Source organism: Sciurus carolinensis, chromosome 2, assembly GCF_902686445.1.
Source record: "Sciurus carolinensis chromosome 2, mSciCar1.2, whole genome shotgun sequence".
Classification (NCBI taxonomy): domain Eukaryota; kingdom Metazoa; phylum Chordata; class Mammalia; order Rodentia; family Sciuridae; genus Sciurus; species Sciurus carolinensis.
Window position 1 is genome coordinate 17,973,224 of NC_062214.1, and position 17,504 is coordinate 17,990,727.

A 17,504-nucleotide genomic window follows, 5' to 3' on the forward strand; every position below is an offset into this window, starting at 1 on the left:
GTCGAGTTCAGTGCGTACTAAGAGAGCCCGGTGCGCTTGTCCCGCTCAGGTCGCCTGAGGCCGAAGCCACCAGTCTGCACAGACGGGAGACGGATGGTTGAGAGTGGTCTCAAAACGTTTCCACTTAGCTGAGGTCCAAGACTGCGCTCACAGCATGCGAACGCGACCGGGACCCTTACAGGCGGGTGCGTGTTCCCAACACCCAGCTTTGGGTAGGAGCAGCGCCGCAGACCGAGCCAGGCTCTCTCCCCAGGCGACCAAATCGTTTGGTAACCACGCTTCTCAAAGAGGGTTGAAGACAGATTTTCTCAGTATTACAGTTACTGATCTAAACCTTTTATTTCAAGTTTTAGTTAAAATATGTTCATTTTATTCAAAATTGCCGACTACGACAGCACCCTGACCCAGCCTCCCCGAAGGCAAGAGATCGAGGAGTTTCAGATTATTTGGAGGCTGATATTTCACTTTCTAACAGTTGACTTAAGTCTGGTCTCTTTCGCATTGGTGTGGCCCAGTGGACCCCCATGCGCGGCGTCAGTCCTGTTGGTCAGGTGCAGATAGCGGCCGGGGACACACTCACCCAGAGCACTCTTCCGCTTTTCGCTGCTTGCCCAAAGCTGGAGAGAACGCCACGCCGGAGGCGGGTCGGATCTCCGCGTCCAGCGAATTCGCGATTTATCCGCGTTCGATGTTGGGGTCGGGGTCTCTGGAAAATCCCTTATTTCTGGCCACCCTGGCCAGGGGTAGAGAGTGTGCGCGGCGCCTAAGAGCTCTGTCTGAATGCCCAGTGTGCTGCATTCCAGTTTCCCCGTCTGCGCTCCAGGGAGGGTTCTCACCGGACTGTCCTGGGCACCCTCGCTGTGGCGTTTCCACTTGCCGCCCGTGGACCTCCCTTGTCCAGGACCTTTCCGCGCGGGAAGCAGCCTACTGGCACCCCCGAAGGCGGGGGCAAGGAATTTCAGCAGGGGCGACCAGGACTTGCGGTTAAGTCCGAAGATGGGACCAGAGGACCTGTGCGTGGCTGTGGGAGAACCTGTCCTAGGCTTCGTTCCAGTCACAGCCTGCTTTCTGAGCTGGCTTGGGTTGGCCCACGTAGGGAGACCTGGCTGGGTCCAGGCGCCGTCCAAGCCTTCCGGCAACGGACCGGGCGGTTCGGGCGCCTTTACGCACTGTGGCCACTTGGGGTCGCACTTTATGCCTGTTTGAGCCTCTGAGCGGCCGGCACACGCCGGGATCTGCTTAATCGTTACAAAACGTTCAAACAAAAACAGGGCCCGTTCCCTAGCAGCCAAGAGACACCCGGAGCACCGTCCCGTGCTGGCCTCGGCCCCGAACCTCAAAGCGCTCAGGTTTCCGTGCATCTGACTGGGCGACGGGATTCAGGGCCTTTGGGCCGATTCTTTCTCGGTTACCTCCGTCGTGAGCGTTTGGGGGTGGGGTAAGCACAGGGAGCGGCAAAGCCCGTGGAGTTGTATCTTAGGACTCCGCCACTGCACCCGCTAGGAGGGTTACAGCCCATCTTGGCCCAACAAAGGTCCCCTGAGGTTAAGAGTTGGGCCTGAACACAACTCTTGGAGCCCCAACCTCTTCCTCCCTCCGACACACGAATACTCGCAGACCTTCAGAAACACAGGCACACACGGTACACATTCGCTCGGCCAGCAGCCGCGAGGACACACAGAGCGTCGCCCACTGGGCGGGGGCCGCTTGGGAACAAAGGGCCCGGGAGGGTTCGTCCCTGCGCTCATTCTGAGCCTCCTTGGGGGTGACACGGGCTGGGAGTGGGGGTGCAAAGGGTATTGAGGGAGGTGAGAGTGCCGGGGGTGCGTGGGTGGAAGAGGCGACCTGGCCAAGAGGTGGGGCGCGCAACGAAGGCGAGCGTGCAGGGGCCAGGACCTGGAGGGTGGGGGGTTGGGCCCAGGCCGGCCGTCCCACTAGCTGCAGCCCTCTGCCAGGCCTCGGCGGCTCCGGGGCTGCTCCGGCCTCCAGTCAGCTGACGCGGGGGGCGGGGGAACTGTCAGGCGCGCCCCGCCCAGCGCCGCTGGGCCGCGGGGGCCGTGCAATCATTGGCCAGCGCGCCGGGCCGCCCGGGCCCCTGCGCCCCAGTGACATCAGGAAGGCGATAAAAGGCGGCGGCGGCGCCGGATCCAGCACAGCTGCACCGCCGGGCTGCGAGCGGCTGCGAGCGAGAGAACCGTAGAGCTTAAGAGCGAGAAAGCGAACGGCGGGCGCTCGCCCCGCGCCTCCCCTCCGCCCTTCGCACGCCTGGCTCGCCTCTCCACCCCGCCCGGCTTGACCCGGCTCGGTCCCGGAGCGGCCACAGACCCCGGCACTGGGGCAGCGCAGGCAGCCTCGGGACTCTCCGGCGCGCCGCCGCGTCCCCAGACAAAGGCTTGGCCGGCGGCCCCGGCCCGCTGCGCCCTCGGCTCCCCGCCTCCCCGGCTCGCCGCTCTTCGCCCCCGCGCTTGGCTCGGCGCGCCCCGGCCGGCCGCAAAGTTTCCCCGGCGGCAGCGGCGGCTGAGCCTCGCATTAGCGATGGCCGCGGAGCTGAGCATGGGGCCAGAGCTGCCCACCAGCCCGCTGGCCATGGAGTACGTCAACGACTTCGACCTGCTCAAGTTCGACGTGAAGAAGGAGCCACTGGGGCGTGCGGAGCGTCCGGGCCGGCCCTGCACGCGCCTGCAGCCAGCCGGTTCGGTGTCGTCCACACCGCTCAGCACGCCGTGTAGCTCGGTGCCCTCTTCACCCAGCTTCAGCCCGACCGAACAGAAGACCCACCTGGAGGACCTGTACTGGATGGCGAGCAACTACCAGCAGATGAACCCCGAGGCGCTCAACCTGACACCGGAGGACGCGGTGGAGGCGCTCATCGGCTCGCACCCAGTGCCACAGCCGCTGCAGAGCTTCGACGGCTTCCGCGGCGCTCACCACCACCACCATCACCACCACCCTCACCCGCACCACGCGTACCCCGGCGCTGGCGTGGCCCACGACGAGCTGGGCCCGCACGCTCACCCGCACCATCACCACCATCACCAAGCATCGCCGCCGCCGTCCAGCGCCTCCAGCCCAGCGCAACAGCTGCCCACCAGCCACCCCGGGCCGGGCCCGCACGCCGCGGCCGCGGCGACGGCGGCGGGCGGCAACGGTAGCGTGGAGGACCGCTTCTCCGACGACCAGCTCGTGTCCATGTCGGTGCGTGAGCTGAATCGCCACCTGCGGGGCTTCACCAAGGACGAGGTGATCCGCCTGAAGCAGAAGCGGCGGACCCTGAAGAACCGGGGCTACGCCCAGTCGTGCAGGTATAAACGCGTCCAGCAGAAACACCACCTGGAGAATGAGAAGACCCAGCTTATTCAGCAGGTGGAGCAGCTTAAGCAGGAGGTGTCCCGGCTGGCCCGCGAGAGAGACGCCTACAAGGTCAAGTGCGAGAAACTCGCCAACTCCGGCTTCAGGGAGGCGGGCTCCACCAGCGACAGCCCCTCCTCTCCCGAGTTCTTTCTGTGAGTCGTGGCGGGTCCCGGCCCCCGCTCTTTCCCGGGCCCGGACTCCCTGTCCCGTGTCCCCAGCCCTGGACTCCCCTGGACCCTGTCCCTGCCATGGCCCCAGCCTTGACCTGTTTGACTTGAGCGAGAGGGAGGAAGGGCGCACGGGCCGCGGGCGACGGGCGGGAGCGCGGGCGGGCAGGGGACCTTGGCTAAGGCGAGAGTAGCGCACGCCAGCGCCGCCTCCTAGACTCGAGCAGAGCCAGAGAGACGCGGAGGGTGGGAGATCCCGGAGCAACTTTTCTCTAGGCTGGAAGGCGGCGAGGCATACTACCTGAGAGTCGCCAAGCGGTCTGGAGACTCCTGGTTTTCTGAACTTTGAAAGTGCTGGGGCCGCTGCTTCGAAGTCCGGAGCTCAGTCCGCCCCAGGAAGAGAGCAGAGGAGAGGAGAGGGACCCTGGCGTCCCAGCCCGCTCAAGGCGAGGCTGAGCGAAGGGAGGAAGAGCAGTGGACCTGCCTGTCCAGAGTCCGGAGAACACTGGTTCTCAGCCGAGAGACGCGGGCCTCAGTTAGGAAGTTCGGCGCGCAGATCTCATCAGTTTTATTGCCTGCTCGATTATATAGAAAAAAATACGAAAATCTGCATTAAAAATATTAATCCTGCATGCTGGACATGTATGGTAATAATTTCTATTTTGTACCATTTTCTTGTTTAACTTTTAGCATGTTGTTGATCATGGATCATAACCCCCCTTGTTTCTTTGGGTAAGAAGGGATCGCAGTTTGGAAACTCCAGCGGCTGCGAGCCGGGTTTCAGTCTCAGCTGTCGGCTTGTAAATACCCGCCCCGCCAAACCGAATAGAGAACGTGGCAGCAAGCGGAGTGTCTTTGTTTGGGTTTATTATTATGACATTTTTATTTGTAAGTAAAAAAAAAAAGTTCTGGGCATTTAGCATCAGGCAACAACTTTGTCTTGGGGCACCCTTGGAAGCTGCATGTTTTCTGCCCTTCCCCTGTCTACATTCGGTTCTCTTTTCCCTCCTGCTTTAGTTTTGATTTTTGTTGGTGTTGAGGGAAAGAGGGTGCAAGGGCAGGGGCAGTGGGGGAGTTCCACACCCTGGACCCCAGAGATCGTCCTCAATTTCTGCCTTGTCTTTTGACCAAATTAACACCCCTAATAAGAGAGAAAAGAGAAACAGATCTCCTCTGTTTTTTATTTTAACAAAAATCACCCCAGGGTCTCTTTTTGGAATTCTCCAGTCTGCACTCATTGTAGGACCCCCAGCCCTCCTAGGGTGAGAGGATTCCCTATCAATGGTGACCCCAGCTTGCAGTGAACCAGCTGCCACTGCTCAAAATGTACCAGAAACCCAAACATTGGCAAGTAAATTTGCAACTTTAGACCAATGCATTGTGTTTTGTTCCCTGCTTCTGAGTTAGCAGGAGGAGTTATTGGTGGTGTCCCCCCCCCCCTTCAGTTGTATAGTAGTTATAGGGAAGATCTGGGCGTTTTTCTTTATTATTACTTTTTTTTTCTGCAGGTCAGTTAAAAGGGTTTAAGTTGCACTGACAAAAAACAAAAACAAAAAAACAAAAAAAACAAAAAACAAATGAAAGCGTATTTTTTAGTTCCCATTTGAAATTGCTGGCGCTGCTGGCCGGATGCATTTTTGAGTTTGTATTAGTTGATAAATTAACAGTAATAACAAGATTGTATGAACCGCATGGTGCTTGCAGTTTTAAATATTGTGGATATTCGTCCTGCATCAGAAACGAGCTTTGGTTTTTACGGATTCAACTGTGTTGAAATCAAACTTGCCGCAACAGAAATTGTTTTTATTTCATGTAAAATAAGGGATCAATTTCAAACCCTGCTTATGATATGAAAATATTAAAACCTAGTCTATTGTAGTTTTATTCAGACTGGTTTCTGTTTTTTGGTTATTAAAATGGTTTCCTATTTTGCTTATTAAAACCATGGAAATGGTGTTTATTTAGAGGACTCCGCCTTTGCATGACTTTGACTCTCTTGCTTCTTCAAGAGTTGCACCAGTTTGGGGGCACTCTCCCCCCCACGGCAATTGAAAAGAAAATCAAGTCTGGGCAGATCTCTTCCTTGGGTGTTTGACTGAGTGTGTGTGTGTGAGCCTCAAATGTATTTTCTGCTTCTCACCCTAGGTCCAAACCCTGGTCGAGTTCATTTCTGAGCCAAGAGGGTGCGGTGCGGGTCCAAAAGGCCCCAGCGTCCCTAGGCATGGGGCACACACCACTTTTTCAGTGCTTTCGGACTTGGCAATCAGAACTACCCTGCTAGCCGTCCCTGCTTGGAAGTAGTGAATGGCAGAGACCAGGAAGCCAATAGTTCTTGCCTTGATGGGAAAACCAGGTCTTTTGGATGCTCCGGGGGCCCTTTGCCTTCCTGCCTGGGCTTCAGGTCTCTTGACTTTCTGCTGCCTGGAGCAGAATACCTGCTCCTTATGGAGGCCTACCACCTCCCCTGAAAGGCTCGTGGAAGCAGGTGAAACCCAGCACCAGATTTGAGGTGTAGGGCCCTCCAGACAGGAAGCCCATCCTTGAGGACTTCTTTTGGGGTAGTATGCCCAGACTGCACTGGCAGCTTAGGCCTGCAGTACTCAGCCCCACAGAAGGTACTGCCGAGCCTGCATTTCAGTGGTTCCTCAAATTGGGACTCGAATGGGGTTTGGGGCCATCATTCTCATAGCAGCCTGAATATCCTAAACCAGACGTGGCCCTAGATCCTTTTCATTTTTCCGATTCCTGGAAGATCAATGTCCACTTAGGTCGTGCAAAATGCCTCTTGGCCGCCTTGGAACCGTGTCTATAACTTAGGGTTAACACCTCTGGGAAGTGGTGTAGGATCTCCAAAGCTCAGAAGAGTTCTGTACTCTTTTGGCAGTAACTCCAGGGACTTCCAGTCTCCTTAGACTCAGTATTCAGCCTTGAGTTTCTCTGGCCCAGAGTTCCTAACATGGAAATTCAGGACCCAATTGGGGGGGGTGGTGGTGCAGGAGCTATAGCCAGGAACCTGAGCTGGGTGGAGCTTGGGAGAAGGAAGGAGAGAGCGAAGCTGGCAGGGAATAGATTTTGGCCAGGATTCCTGGAGACTGGCGGGTCAGGGTGGTGGCTGGGGTCTGGGGAAGAGGGATGGAGAGCTAAAAATATAAAGATACAAATAGTATTAGCAATAATTCACATATACAGTACTTCCGTGTTGTGTAGGAGAGAAGCTAGGGATTTCAACTTGAATTTGATTCCCCAAACCAGTCCATTTAGCCAACCGAAAGACCATCCTGGCAGGGAAAGTTTTGGCTCAGATCTGGGAGGAGAAGGTAGCTGAGCCCAGGTGGATAGATGAAGGGGAGGGAGGGTGTGATAATATCCTAATTGCATTTGCAAATGCTCCTGCATAGAGCGTGCCTACATGCATAAGTGCATCCCTTTGGGGGCAAAAGAGGCCTCTGCAGGTTCTCTGGGGGCATCAGAAGAAACTCTCAGTGTGCCTCTCTCAGAAACCAAGGGGGATCACCTTCTCTTGGTGGTGGAGGTTCTCAACTCGGTGGCCTAACTCCTTTTGGAATCATCCCAAGCCGACTGGCATCCTCCACCTCTAAAGTCACCTAGACTTTTGCCTGGGAAGAGCCTCCACACTGAGGAGGGTTGCAGACTGGGGAGCGTGCCCTCCCCAGGGCACAAAGACGCCCAAACCCACCCAATGAAGGCAATTGCATCCAGAAGGAAAAGGTGGCTCAGGTCAGTTGAGTGACCAACTGCACCTTGGAGAAGATGGCAATCTCAGGACACAACTCTAGTGACATACTGACACACAGAAACACAGACACCCACGCCAGGTACCCACATAAATGTGCCCGCAACAGACACTTCGGTTCCTGCATCGAGTCACACTGACCGGGTCTGGGCACATGTGGGCGAGAGCCCTCCGTCCAGAGAGCAGGCTCAGACTTCCAGAGACCTGAGGGCGGGCTCGGGGAGCAGGCAAGCCTCGGTCACGTCTCCACCCGCAGCCTGCCGTCCGGACCCGCCGCGGATCCAGACACGGCGCCCACAAGCGCAGGAAGAAAGAACTGGGTCCCGAGATCCTCGGCTTGTCCTGCCCGGCGGCGCTCCGCATCTACACGCTCCTTTTCGGCTCTCACCGCTCCCCGCCGCTCGCGGGCACCTCGCGATCCTCCACGTCCCCGGGGGGAAAACCCTCCCAGCGCCGGAGTCTTCCAAGCCGGCACCGGCTCTAAGTAGACAGGCTGGCGCCTGCTGCCGGAGACACACGCGGAGACAGACACACAGAGACACCGGGACGCACGCAGGGGGCACACTCAGGCCCGGGAAATGTGGCTCCATTTCGGACCGCGCCCCTTACTGGGGTGGCTGCGGTCTGGTTCGGCGCGAAGCCCCCTTCCTGAGACCCTGCTCTCCGGAGTGGGCTGGGACTGGTGCGCAGCAGCCACCTTCTGCGACGCAAGTCCGGCAAGGCGCTCGGGGCGCTTCCTGGGAGCCTGGGGTTCTTGTACGCTGGAGCCGGGAGGCACCTGCTCCTTCCCTTGCCCCCTGGAGTCCTCTCTTTCCCTCTTTCCCCTCCCTCCCTCCCTCCCTCCCTCCCTTCCTTCCTTCCTTCCCTCTCTCCCTCCCTCCCTTGGTGCCTCTTCTTTTCCTCCCTTCCTCTCCCTCCCTTCTATTTCTTCTCCCTCTCCCTTTCCCTCCTCGCCACCATTTCCCATTTCTTTAGCCCTTCCTTTCTAAACTCTTTCATTGCAGAGAACTTTCTCCTCTTTTGTTTTCTCTTCTGCCTTTTATTCTGGTGGCGCTGCCTGTCGGGAAGGCTAGAGGAGTGTTTCTGGAGGAGCAGAGAAGAATAAGAAGATGCAGAGGTAGGCCGGCGGGCCCCAAGCCTCCCCAAGCTCCAGTACCAGCCGCTAGCTGGGTGACTGCCTCCATTTAGACTACTCCAACTCTGCAGCCTCGCTGGGCACCAAAGGGTAGCTGGGGACCCACAGGGAGCAGCGACCCACTGGTCAGCAAGTGTGGAAGGGATCTCTGTGAAAGTTGAGGTTGGTCCTAGATCCAGGTCCATCGTTCAGTCATGGCCCAGATTCACTGGAACCCTGGTCCCTGGGCATTTTTGTGGCAGGACAACCCCCTGCCTACCAGAGGGCACCCTCTTCCCACTCACCATAAAAACCTGTGCCTGCCCAAAGGGGTCACCTGGACCTATGCTCATGGTGGGAGCCACCAGGAACCAGGCCAGATACACCAGACTTGTCACTTGGCTTTCTCTGTGACCTGTAGTTCCAGCTTTTGTCACCCAGCCAAACCTGCTTCTCCCTTATTCTCCTATCCCCAACCCCACAGCTCACCCTCTCCGGATACTGGAAACAGCAGGGATGGAATTTCCAGTTATGCCCTTGCCTGCTTTCTGATGCAAAACTCGAATGCTGGGCCCTTTTGTCTTCAGAAAGGAAAACCCTTGCATAACTGTAACTGTTCCCTCTGCAGCCTGCAGTCTGAGGGCCTGGCCTCTCAGCCCAGAAATCATTGTGTTTAGATTTGTTATGTAAGCAACCCTTCTCCCCTCACCAAAATAAAAGCCCTCAAATGGCGCTTCCTGTAGGCAGCATCATTTGTAGCTTCAGCCCTCTGGAAAATAGTCTGTTTGAAAGAGCTACTTGGTGCTGGTGCCTAGCACGGCAAGCTGGGAAGACAATCCAGCCGCTGCGAAGGCAGTGTCCTGTGTCCAGGGTAGAAGCTGGACCCCACCCTGGGGCTTCCCAGACTGGGGCTTTCCTTGCTTGGAAGCCTAGCCTCTTTTTGGAGAATGCAGCAGTAGCTGCTGCTGAAATTTCATCCTTTCCACATTTTCTCATCTGGAAGCAGCATCTCTTTGATCCAGGGAGCTCTCTTCCCCCAATTCCTCATGTCTCCTCCCAGTCATGTCTCCTCCTCGTCCTGTAGGCTTCCTCTGTGTCCACCTAAACACCTTTCCATGTTCTGCATGAATTTCCTTGTCTTCCACTTCTTCTTAGTCTTCTTCATCCTTCTCTCCATTGTCCTACACGTGTTGTCTTAAATGATGCATTTAGGTAAGAAAATCAGAGCTAACCGTTCTCACTTGCAAGAAATTAAATATCTGAGAGAAGTTGCTGCTCCAATATAGAAAACCACCTAAATTAATAATAAGGATTTGTTGCAAAACTTGGTTTTAGCCTCTCTGCATTCTTTGTATGTGAAGTTACTTTCATGTAAAACAGCAGCCACTCATTACACATTCTGTTTTATTTGTATCAAAAAAGGATGATGTCTTTGGGCTGCAGGGGCAGCTACAGAGGCAGTGGGAGGAGACCTAGAAATTTCTGGAAGAAGTAAGCCAGTTTCAGTATGAGAAGGGGGGTACAGTTCACAAATCCAATATTTATATCAAAGTGTTTTCCTTTTTGGAACTCTGTGCGTCTTACCAGGGATTGGACTTTTCCAATAAAAGGACAAGGGATGGGAGGCTTGAGTGTCCCCATTTCAGAGCTTTGGAGCATGAGGTATGCATTGATCCTGGCCCATGCCTCCATTAGATTCAGGAGCTGAGGCTACCCTTGGCTCACTCTTACGTTTCCTTGTTTCTTCTGGTTAGTCGTCTTCACTACCCTGACTCTGCCACTGTTATAGGACCCTGAACTCCACTCAGGAGAGATCAGGGGCACAGACGCCCTTCTTTTTGTCCTAGGAGCCAGATCCTGGTACCTATGTCCCTTTCCAAGGACAGGGGGCATAGAAGTCAAAGAGCTGAATTTATGTGGTTAAACCGTGGAGTTAGTATTGTTCAGACGTTTTACTGAGCTCTATGTAGTGCTATTATCTGCAGACCAGGGAAGGATAAACAAGGCCTACTGTGGCCATTTTCCCTGCAAGGTGACCCAGTGGAGGATCCAAAACTTGAATCCCCACCTACCTGATGCTGAAATCTGTATTTTGCCACGAGTCCACTATCCTCATGTGAAACACAGAAGCAGGGGAAGCATGGAGGGGCGGGAAAGAGCCCTCTGGGGATGATTTCCTTTCCAAGTCCGTTTGCAGAAGGTATTTACTTCTTGGGGATGTGCTTCACTCTCTCCAGCCACAAGGCTTCCCGCCCAGCCAAGGACATGGGTCATGGAGACTTGGAGACGCAATGGGGCAACATAATGAGAAGAGTGTCTGAGGGAAGCTGCAGCTGTCACTTTTCACTCTCTGACAGAGGAGTGTGGTGGTGTGAAGCGTGTGTGCGTGCGTGTGTGCGTGTGTCTGGTGGAGGAGGTCGTCTTGGGCATCGTTGTCTTGGGACATTGGTGCTGTTTGCAATTAATGAACCGTCCCTTCACTCTTCATCTGTTTTCAATTGAACTTTCCAATGAATGGATCATAATTACCAGAGCAAGTGCTCAGAGAAGCCGCAGCCTCTAGGTGAGGCACTTTTGAAGGAATCATCCGCAGTTAACAAAGCTGTTTCCGGGACAGCTTTGGAGCTGCACACGGATATTCTTCACTGGTCGGACAGGCACGTGCATAAACACACATGTATACCATCATGTTTATACACACAGAGGCAGGCATGCATGTGCACACACGTTCAAGCACAGAATCTGCATGTGTTCATTTGTTACCTACTCACTTCCATATTCGTGTGCCTACACACATATTACACATGTAGTCTCACGAAGGTGTGTACACCTCCATGCGTACGTGTCCAAATGCTCATGCACGTGCATTTACAATGTGCATTCAATGTTCACAATTATGCACGTAACTGTGTGGATCTATATCCACGTTGAAACACAATTGATTACACATTATACATGCTCTTGCAAAATGTCCGGGGTTCCCTGGACATCCTCAGAGGCTCACCCGCACACATGCACATTCATATATAATTGAATACTGCTTTCACGTTCATTCATACACAAGCAGCATGTGACAAGTGAAATGTGGCACTGGTGGGGTTAATGGAGGCCCCAGACTCCCATAAATATTTATACGAAGCACTCAAGCTCTCAAAGTGGGAGAAGAACCTCTCCCCGCAAGCCCTTGTAAATCACGCGGCTGCTGTGTGTTTCCTGTCAGATCTGGGTCTGTGCGGTCCAGGCCTCGCTCCACAAGGGTGACACATACATGCTGGAGCTCCATGCCTAGTCAGGTATCCCAGCAAACATGCCAAAGTTGGCCCCTGCCCTGGGATTCTTCTTCAAGAAGCAAGAGGAAGCATTTCAGTGCTGTGGCACTGAGTCCAGGGCTGGAGGGCTGGAAAGGCATTTCGTGAAGATCTGAGACGAGGCTTCTCTAGTGAAGTTATATCCCGGATGGACAGCACCTGGGCTGTGTGCAAGAAGGAGGTGGGGTCCTGGGCAGAGTCCAGCTTCAGGAGCGACTCTCCCCCCGCCTGGGTCCAGGAGCTGATTGAACCTCAGGGTCCCCTGCTGCTGTAACTCTGTCCAGTGAGTACTCCTCGTCCAGGCTGCCACCTCGAAACTGTCCATTCAGTCACTGAACAAGTGTGTATTGCGGGTTTTTCATATGCACCGTGCTTGATGTTGGTAAAATAACAAGCAAAGTATCCCAGCCTTCCTAGAGCTAGCAATCTATTAGGGGAGAAGAGATGTCCATCAGATACTGTACTGAAGAGCGACCAATGTCCCAGAGGGACAACTGCTATGGAGGAAAGCCACCTGGCCCTCTGACAGCATGCATAGGACACTGAAGGCACGCACAGGGCCGGCCTCCTGGAGGCAGTGACGTTTGGTCTGAGATCTGAAGTCTGAACAGAAGAGGTCCAAATCTAATGGGCAGGAGAAGAGTCCTCCAGATCAACACCATCGGGGGGACATTTCTGTGATGCCCAATTTTTTCTATATCAGCGCCAGCAAATAAAGTAGTTCTTAGTCAAAAGTGGCTATTCATGTGGTGGAAACTTTGAATTTTTAAACTCTTCATTAATTTTAAAACAAGTGATCAAGGTGTCTGTCTCCTCTCTAGTTTTCTCTACCTCTGTTCTCTCATGCCTCTCGTTCTGTTGGAATCACAGTGGCCGCCTTGCTCTTTCTGGAACGTGCTGGTTACTGCTCTTGCTTAGGGCGTTTGCTGGAGCCGCTCCTTCAGCTGGAACCACTCTTTCCCAGATAAGCCTGATGTAAACTCCTGCGCCTCCTTCAGTCTCTTGCTCAGACCCCAGGGGCTCATCCTGATCTCCCTATTTAATCTGTCCCCCTTCCCCTTTCTGGGCACTCCTGACCTGCTTGTCCTCCACTATTTCTTTTTCTTCCTTTTCTCCCCCCAACCCCCCCAGCACAAAATACCTTAAAATACAGGATTATTTATTCATTTATTGCTTATCTTCTGGCTCTGCCTGTGGGGTCAGTGTCTAACGTCTGTTTTATTCACTGATATTCCTGAGCACCAGGAACAGTGCCTGGCACTTAGTGGGACCTCAACAACCCCATAACTGGTTGAAGGAAAATGAGTTGAATAAAATGTACAAGAGGAAAAGTGGTTATGTCTCCAAAGACCTGTGTGTGGTGTCCTGCCTTCTATTTATCTCTCAATCAGTTACCTGTCTGTTTATCCTAGTGATCTGTCTGTCTGTCTATCGTCTATCATATCTATCTGTCATATATTTATCCTCTATTTCTTTTCTCTCTCTGTTTATGGAACTCTTTAACTATACCTACTATTAAATTTTTTAAAAAAGCTTCTTTGCGTACTATCCTCTCACATCTCATATGCCGTCAGTGGTGCACTTTGGGACACATTCTGGTGTCTGAGGAGGAAGAAGAGGTTGTTACCTGACCTGAGAGGCAAGAGGGGGCAACCACAGAAGGGTCTTCTGGGGCCTCACCACTGGGTGGTATCCCACCTGCTTTCCACCTCCCCTCCCCTCCAATTTATCCTTGTGCAAACAAATAAAACCAGCCAGCCAACCCACCAGCCCACCAGTCAGACAAAAAGCCCTGGGTCCAATCCCCAGCACCGCCAAAAGGAAAAAATAAAACTCTCCAAACTGTCCAGCCCCCACTCCTCAGCCCTGTTGCTTTCTAAGCTGGAATGAAAGTCTCTCAAATACTTTTGTCCCCTTGACAAGTTATTTTTAAAAAGAGAGAGCATCTCTGAATCTGACACTTGTGAGGATTTTGTTTGTTTGTTTGTTTTTAAGAAAACACTTGTCAAATCAACAGTTCTCTTGTTTTAAGCAATTGCCAGGGTCCGGAGAGCAGGCTGGTGGTATGCGCGCGCTGTGTGGACACTCAGAAAAACTTGTATTCAGTGTCCTCAGGGCAAAACAGACCTTCCCCAGTGACTACTCTCTGTTTCATTGTCCAACGGGAGGAGCCCTAAAAGCAGAAGCTGGATGAAGAGGGGTAGACAGGCGTGGAGGAGGACACTTCCTCTGGGTGATTGGACTGGGAAATCAAAACCCAGCCTGGAGCAGCCTCTTTATCCCCCTGCATCCAAGGAAGACTTTTGGCTCTATCCCTTGCACTGGAAGGGATCAGGCATAAATGTCACTAGGTCCATTTCACAGTTAGACAAATAGAGTCAGGGAAATCTCATTTCCAAGCAGAGCTGGTAGAGAATGTATCTGCTAATACCCGGGGGCAAGCGACCTCTCAAAGTCCTGGTTCGTGCAGTTCTTGAGAAACAGGCTGATTTCTGAAGGACAAATCTGCTCTGGGAGTCCCGTTCAGAGGAGCTCTCTTGGAATGGCCCTGCACTTCCCTGGCCAGTCCCCAGAGGCTTATCACTTCCCTTCCAGGCCCTATCCTATCTCAACATTGCCAGGGTCTCCTTTCAAAAAAACTTACCTCTTGGTCCTGTTGCTGCTTTCTTTGCAAAATCAACAAGTTAGGGGTCTGACTTTGACCCAGAAGGGAGGTAGACATTTTAGTTCCACCTCAACTGTGGCTTTGGCAGTCCAAGATGCCGAGCTCAGACCCTGATGTGATTTGGGGAAGGTCGAAGGGCAGAAGTTAAGCACAGAGGCCCTCTCAGGTCTTCTGAAGGGGACCCAGATTTTCTTGCATGTTGTCCTGCCCAGCTCTGGTTGCTTCAAGGTCGGCAATGTGACCTTAAGGTTTCTTTAGGAACCTATCACTTGAATTATAGCTACCATGTGTCTAAAAAAAAATCTGTCTTTTGCTTGAGTTCTCTAAAAAGGATTGCTTTGCTGTGTTTTCTTGGGTGGCCCTCCTTCCTCTCTGTTTGCACGAGGAGGAGAAAACACCAGAACACTTGAAAAGAGTCAAAAGCATCTCAGAAAATGGAGGTCTTTGGTGGAACCTTATGAAAATGTTGATGTGTACTAGATTCATTCTATAAGTTCTAGATCTTTGGGTCCCAGAATTCCAGAGCACATTATTAAAGGGACAGTTTGTAGGTAGCAAGGGAATTGATGACCATTAATGAGACCCAGAGAGGGATCCCTAGGAACATACCACACTAGACTCACCTTTTTAGCATCTTTGGAAGATCAAAAACTGTGGACTCAAAGATCCTAATTTGGCAAATACCTTCCCTGTGCCTGACATTGTTAAAATATTTAACAACTATTATTTCACATAATCCTCACAATAACCCTAAGAGATAGGAAACAGAACACAGAGAGCTTAAGCAAGGGGCCCAAAGATACACAGCTAGTAAGAAGCAATTCAAACCCAGGCAGTCTGAACCTGGAGTCTATGTCTTTAATCATTGTATTTTCTGAGGCTAGGTGTTAGATGATAGGTGAATTTGTAACTGGTTGGAAAGTGTTTTGGGATTTTATTTAGTGTGACTTGGCCAAGAGCATCTCCCTCAGACCACTGTTCATTCTCCTCTTAAGTCACATTGCTTCTAAATTATTATTTTTTCCTGAGGTAATGGGAACTAGTCCTGCTCTGAAATAATCTATGGCTCCCCACTACCTTCAGGAATCATTGCATTTTCTTTAGACTGACCTTCAAGGCCCTTAGTACAAGCCCCCCATCCTCCCTTCTTCATTCCCTCATTCTGTGCTCTGGCCATACTGATCCCAGAACCCGCCCAGGTTGTCCTGGTCTCCACATCTTCACCTGAGCTGTTCCCCCATGAAATTTTCTGTCACTCTCAGTCCTTGGCTCTTTAATCACCTTCCCTAGCAATTGTACCCAGAGAAAGACACTGTCCTCCCCATGAAATCCTCCTGGAATGGGTGGGAGCCTAGTTGGAACTCAGATTTTGGAGCCAGGAAGGCAGACCTGATTTAAACCCAGCCCTCCTTTTAGGCAAGTCACTACACTTCTTTGAACCTCAATTGCTTCTTAGTAAAGCCGGGAACATCTGCCCCACTTCTGGTTTCTGGAGGGAACCTTCTGAGCAAGAGTGTGTCAGTCATGTCTGGCATTTGTATGGAGGTGGGTAGTAAGCAGGGGCTGCTGTGATTTGGTGGGTTTGGCTGGGTAGGCAGGTGTCTCCCCAGGAAGCTGTGACGTCTTTCCCAGAGGGCTGAGTCTGAGCCATCTGTTGCAGTGTCGAGGGCCAGGCCTTACAGGAAGGAGCAGGAATTCAAGGAAAACTCCTAGAAGCCACTGGGAAGGATTTAGCTTAGACTTAGCCCAAAGCCCGGGCTCCTGTATTGCCGCTGTGGGGATGTCAAGCAGGTCTGACTGGTTCGGTGCTCTGCCCAAGATCTCTGGTTCAGTTTGCTCTGAAACTGATTGGCAGGGCAAGCCCTGGAAGGAGGTGTGCAAGCCCCAGTAGGAGCTCCTGGGAAGTGGGATTTATAGCCGTGAACATACAGCAGGAAGGAATCCGTAGTTTCAGCCCTGGGAACAAATATTCTCAGCCCTGTCCCCCAGGCCATTTTCAGCTGCTCAGAACCCCAGGGTCTTGATTGACAGGGTTTTTTGCCAGCATTTTCTGGGGAAAGAGAAATTTGCCTGGTCACTATGTAAACTTGCCTCCCACCTTGGGAACCATGTTGTAAAGAGAACATCTGAGCCTTTAGCTGGCGGGCTGGGGCCCTAACTTGGAGGCAACATAGTCAGGTTTTGGTGTTGGTGTTTCTGTGAGTCTGTGTGGCATGTGTGTCCTTGTACACATGTGGGTAGTTACACCTGAGCCCATGGGAGACTGTGCCGTGTACATAGAGCCACAGGAAAAGTTCCCTTCAGTGGCAAAGATGGTGGACTGGAGTCAAGTTGCCTGAGTTTCATGCTCACCATCCCCTTCCTGGTGTCCCTGGGAGTCTATAGGGACATGGGCAGGTATACAGGCCACTCCCAAGTGGCCCAGAGTGGAGTGTGTATGTGAGTTAATGAGCGCACTCTCAGCATCAGGAACCAATCCACTTATTCGCTCAACAAACTCTCACTTGCTCCATGCTAGGCACTTCTATGCCCCTGACCTTGCTTTTTCCTGGGCAACCCCACGGGAACTCTGGGACTGTATGTGGGTGCTCCCTGAGATTGGGATTTGCCCGAGTCCTCCTGTTAAGCCACTGGGCCAGGATTTGAACTCAGGTTCAAAATCCCAAGGCACCTAGTGTGGGCTCCATGCCTCCCTGGAGTTTGGGATCTTGGGAGGGACAGGAGAACTGATGGAGCCTCCTGGGGCTCAGTTAGAAAGATGGGCAAATGACCTGGAATGAGAGCGAAGAGGAGGATGAGCCCCGGGAGGGTGGGTGGAGCGGGCTCAGGTGATGGAGTGCGGGAGGAGAGGGTGCCCGGGAGGAATTAGTCTGGGTGAAAGCTCAGGGTGGTCGTGGGAGAGAGCTTTCCGAGCGGCAGCCGGCCAGCTCCTGTTCTGTTTGGCTGGAGCGTGAGATGCAGATGCAGGAGGAGCGCTGGGATCGGGAAGAGCAGGGAGCTCACAGGTCCTCAGGGGCTTTGGCGACCGGGAGAGGAGTCTGGTATTATCTGCCTTGATGGAATCTGCTGCCGTGCTTCTGCTGTTGGCCCAGTCCATGACCAGCTTCTTGGACTGAGATGAGCAGCCCATCTATTTACTGGAACA

At 53.1% G+C, this 17,504-nt stretch overlaps 1 protein-coding gene across 1 annotated transcript; it reads left to right on the forward strand.

The window, feature by feature from the left end:
* Positions 1–2,140: 2,140 nt before the first annotated feature.
* On the forward strand, positions 2,141–5,487 carry Mafb (MAF bZIP transcription factor B). The gene has a single exon (XM_047541726.1). The coding sequence runs from the start codon at positions 2,536–2,538 to the stop codon at positions 3,505–3,507; it is 972 nt and encodes a 323-aa protein (XP_047397682.1). The 5' UTR covers positions 2,141–2,535; the 3' UTR covers positions 3,508–5,487.
* The last annotated feature ends 12,017 nt before the right edge of the window (positions 5,488–17,504 follow it).

Excerpts from the sequence above, each read along its gene's own strand:
- Mafb (XM_047541726.1), top strand. The coding sequence starts at position 2,536 with ATGGCCGCGGAGCTGAGCATGGGGCCAGAGCTGCCCACCAGCCCGCTG.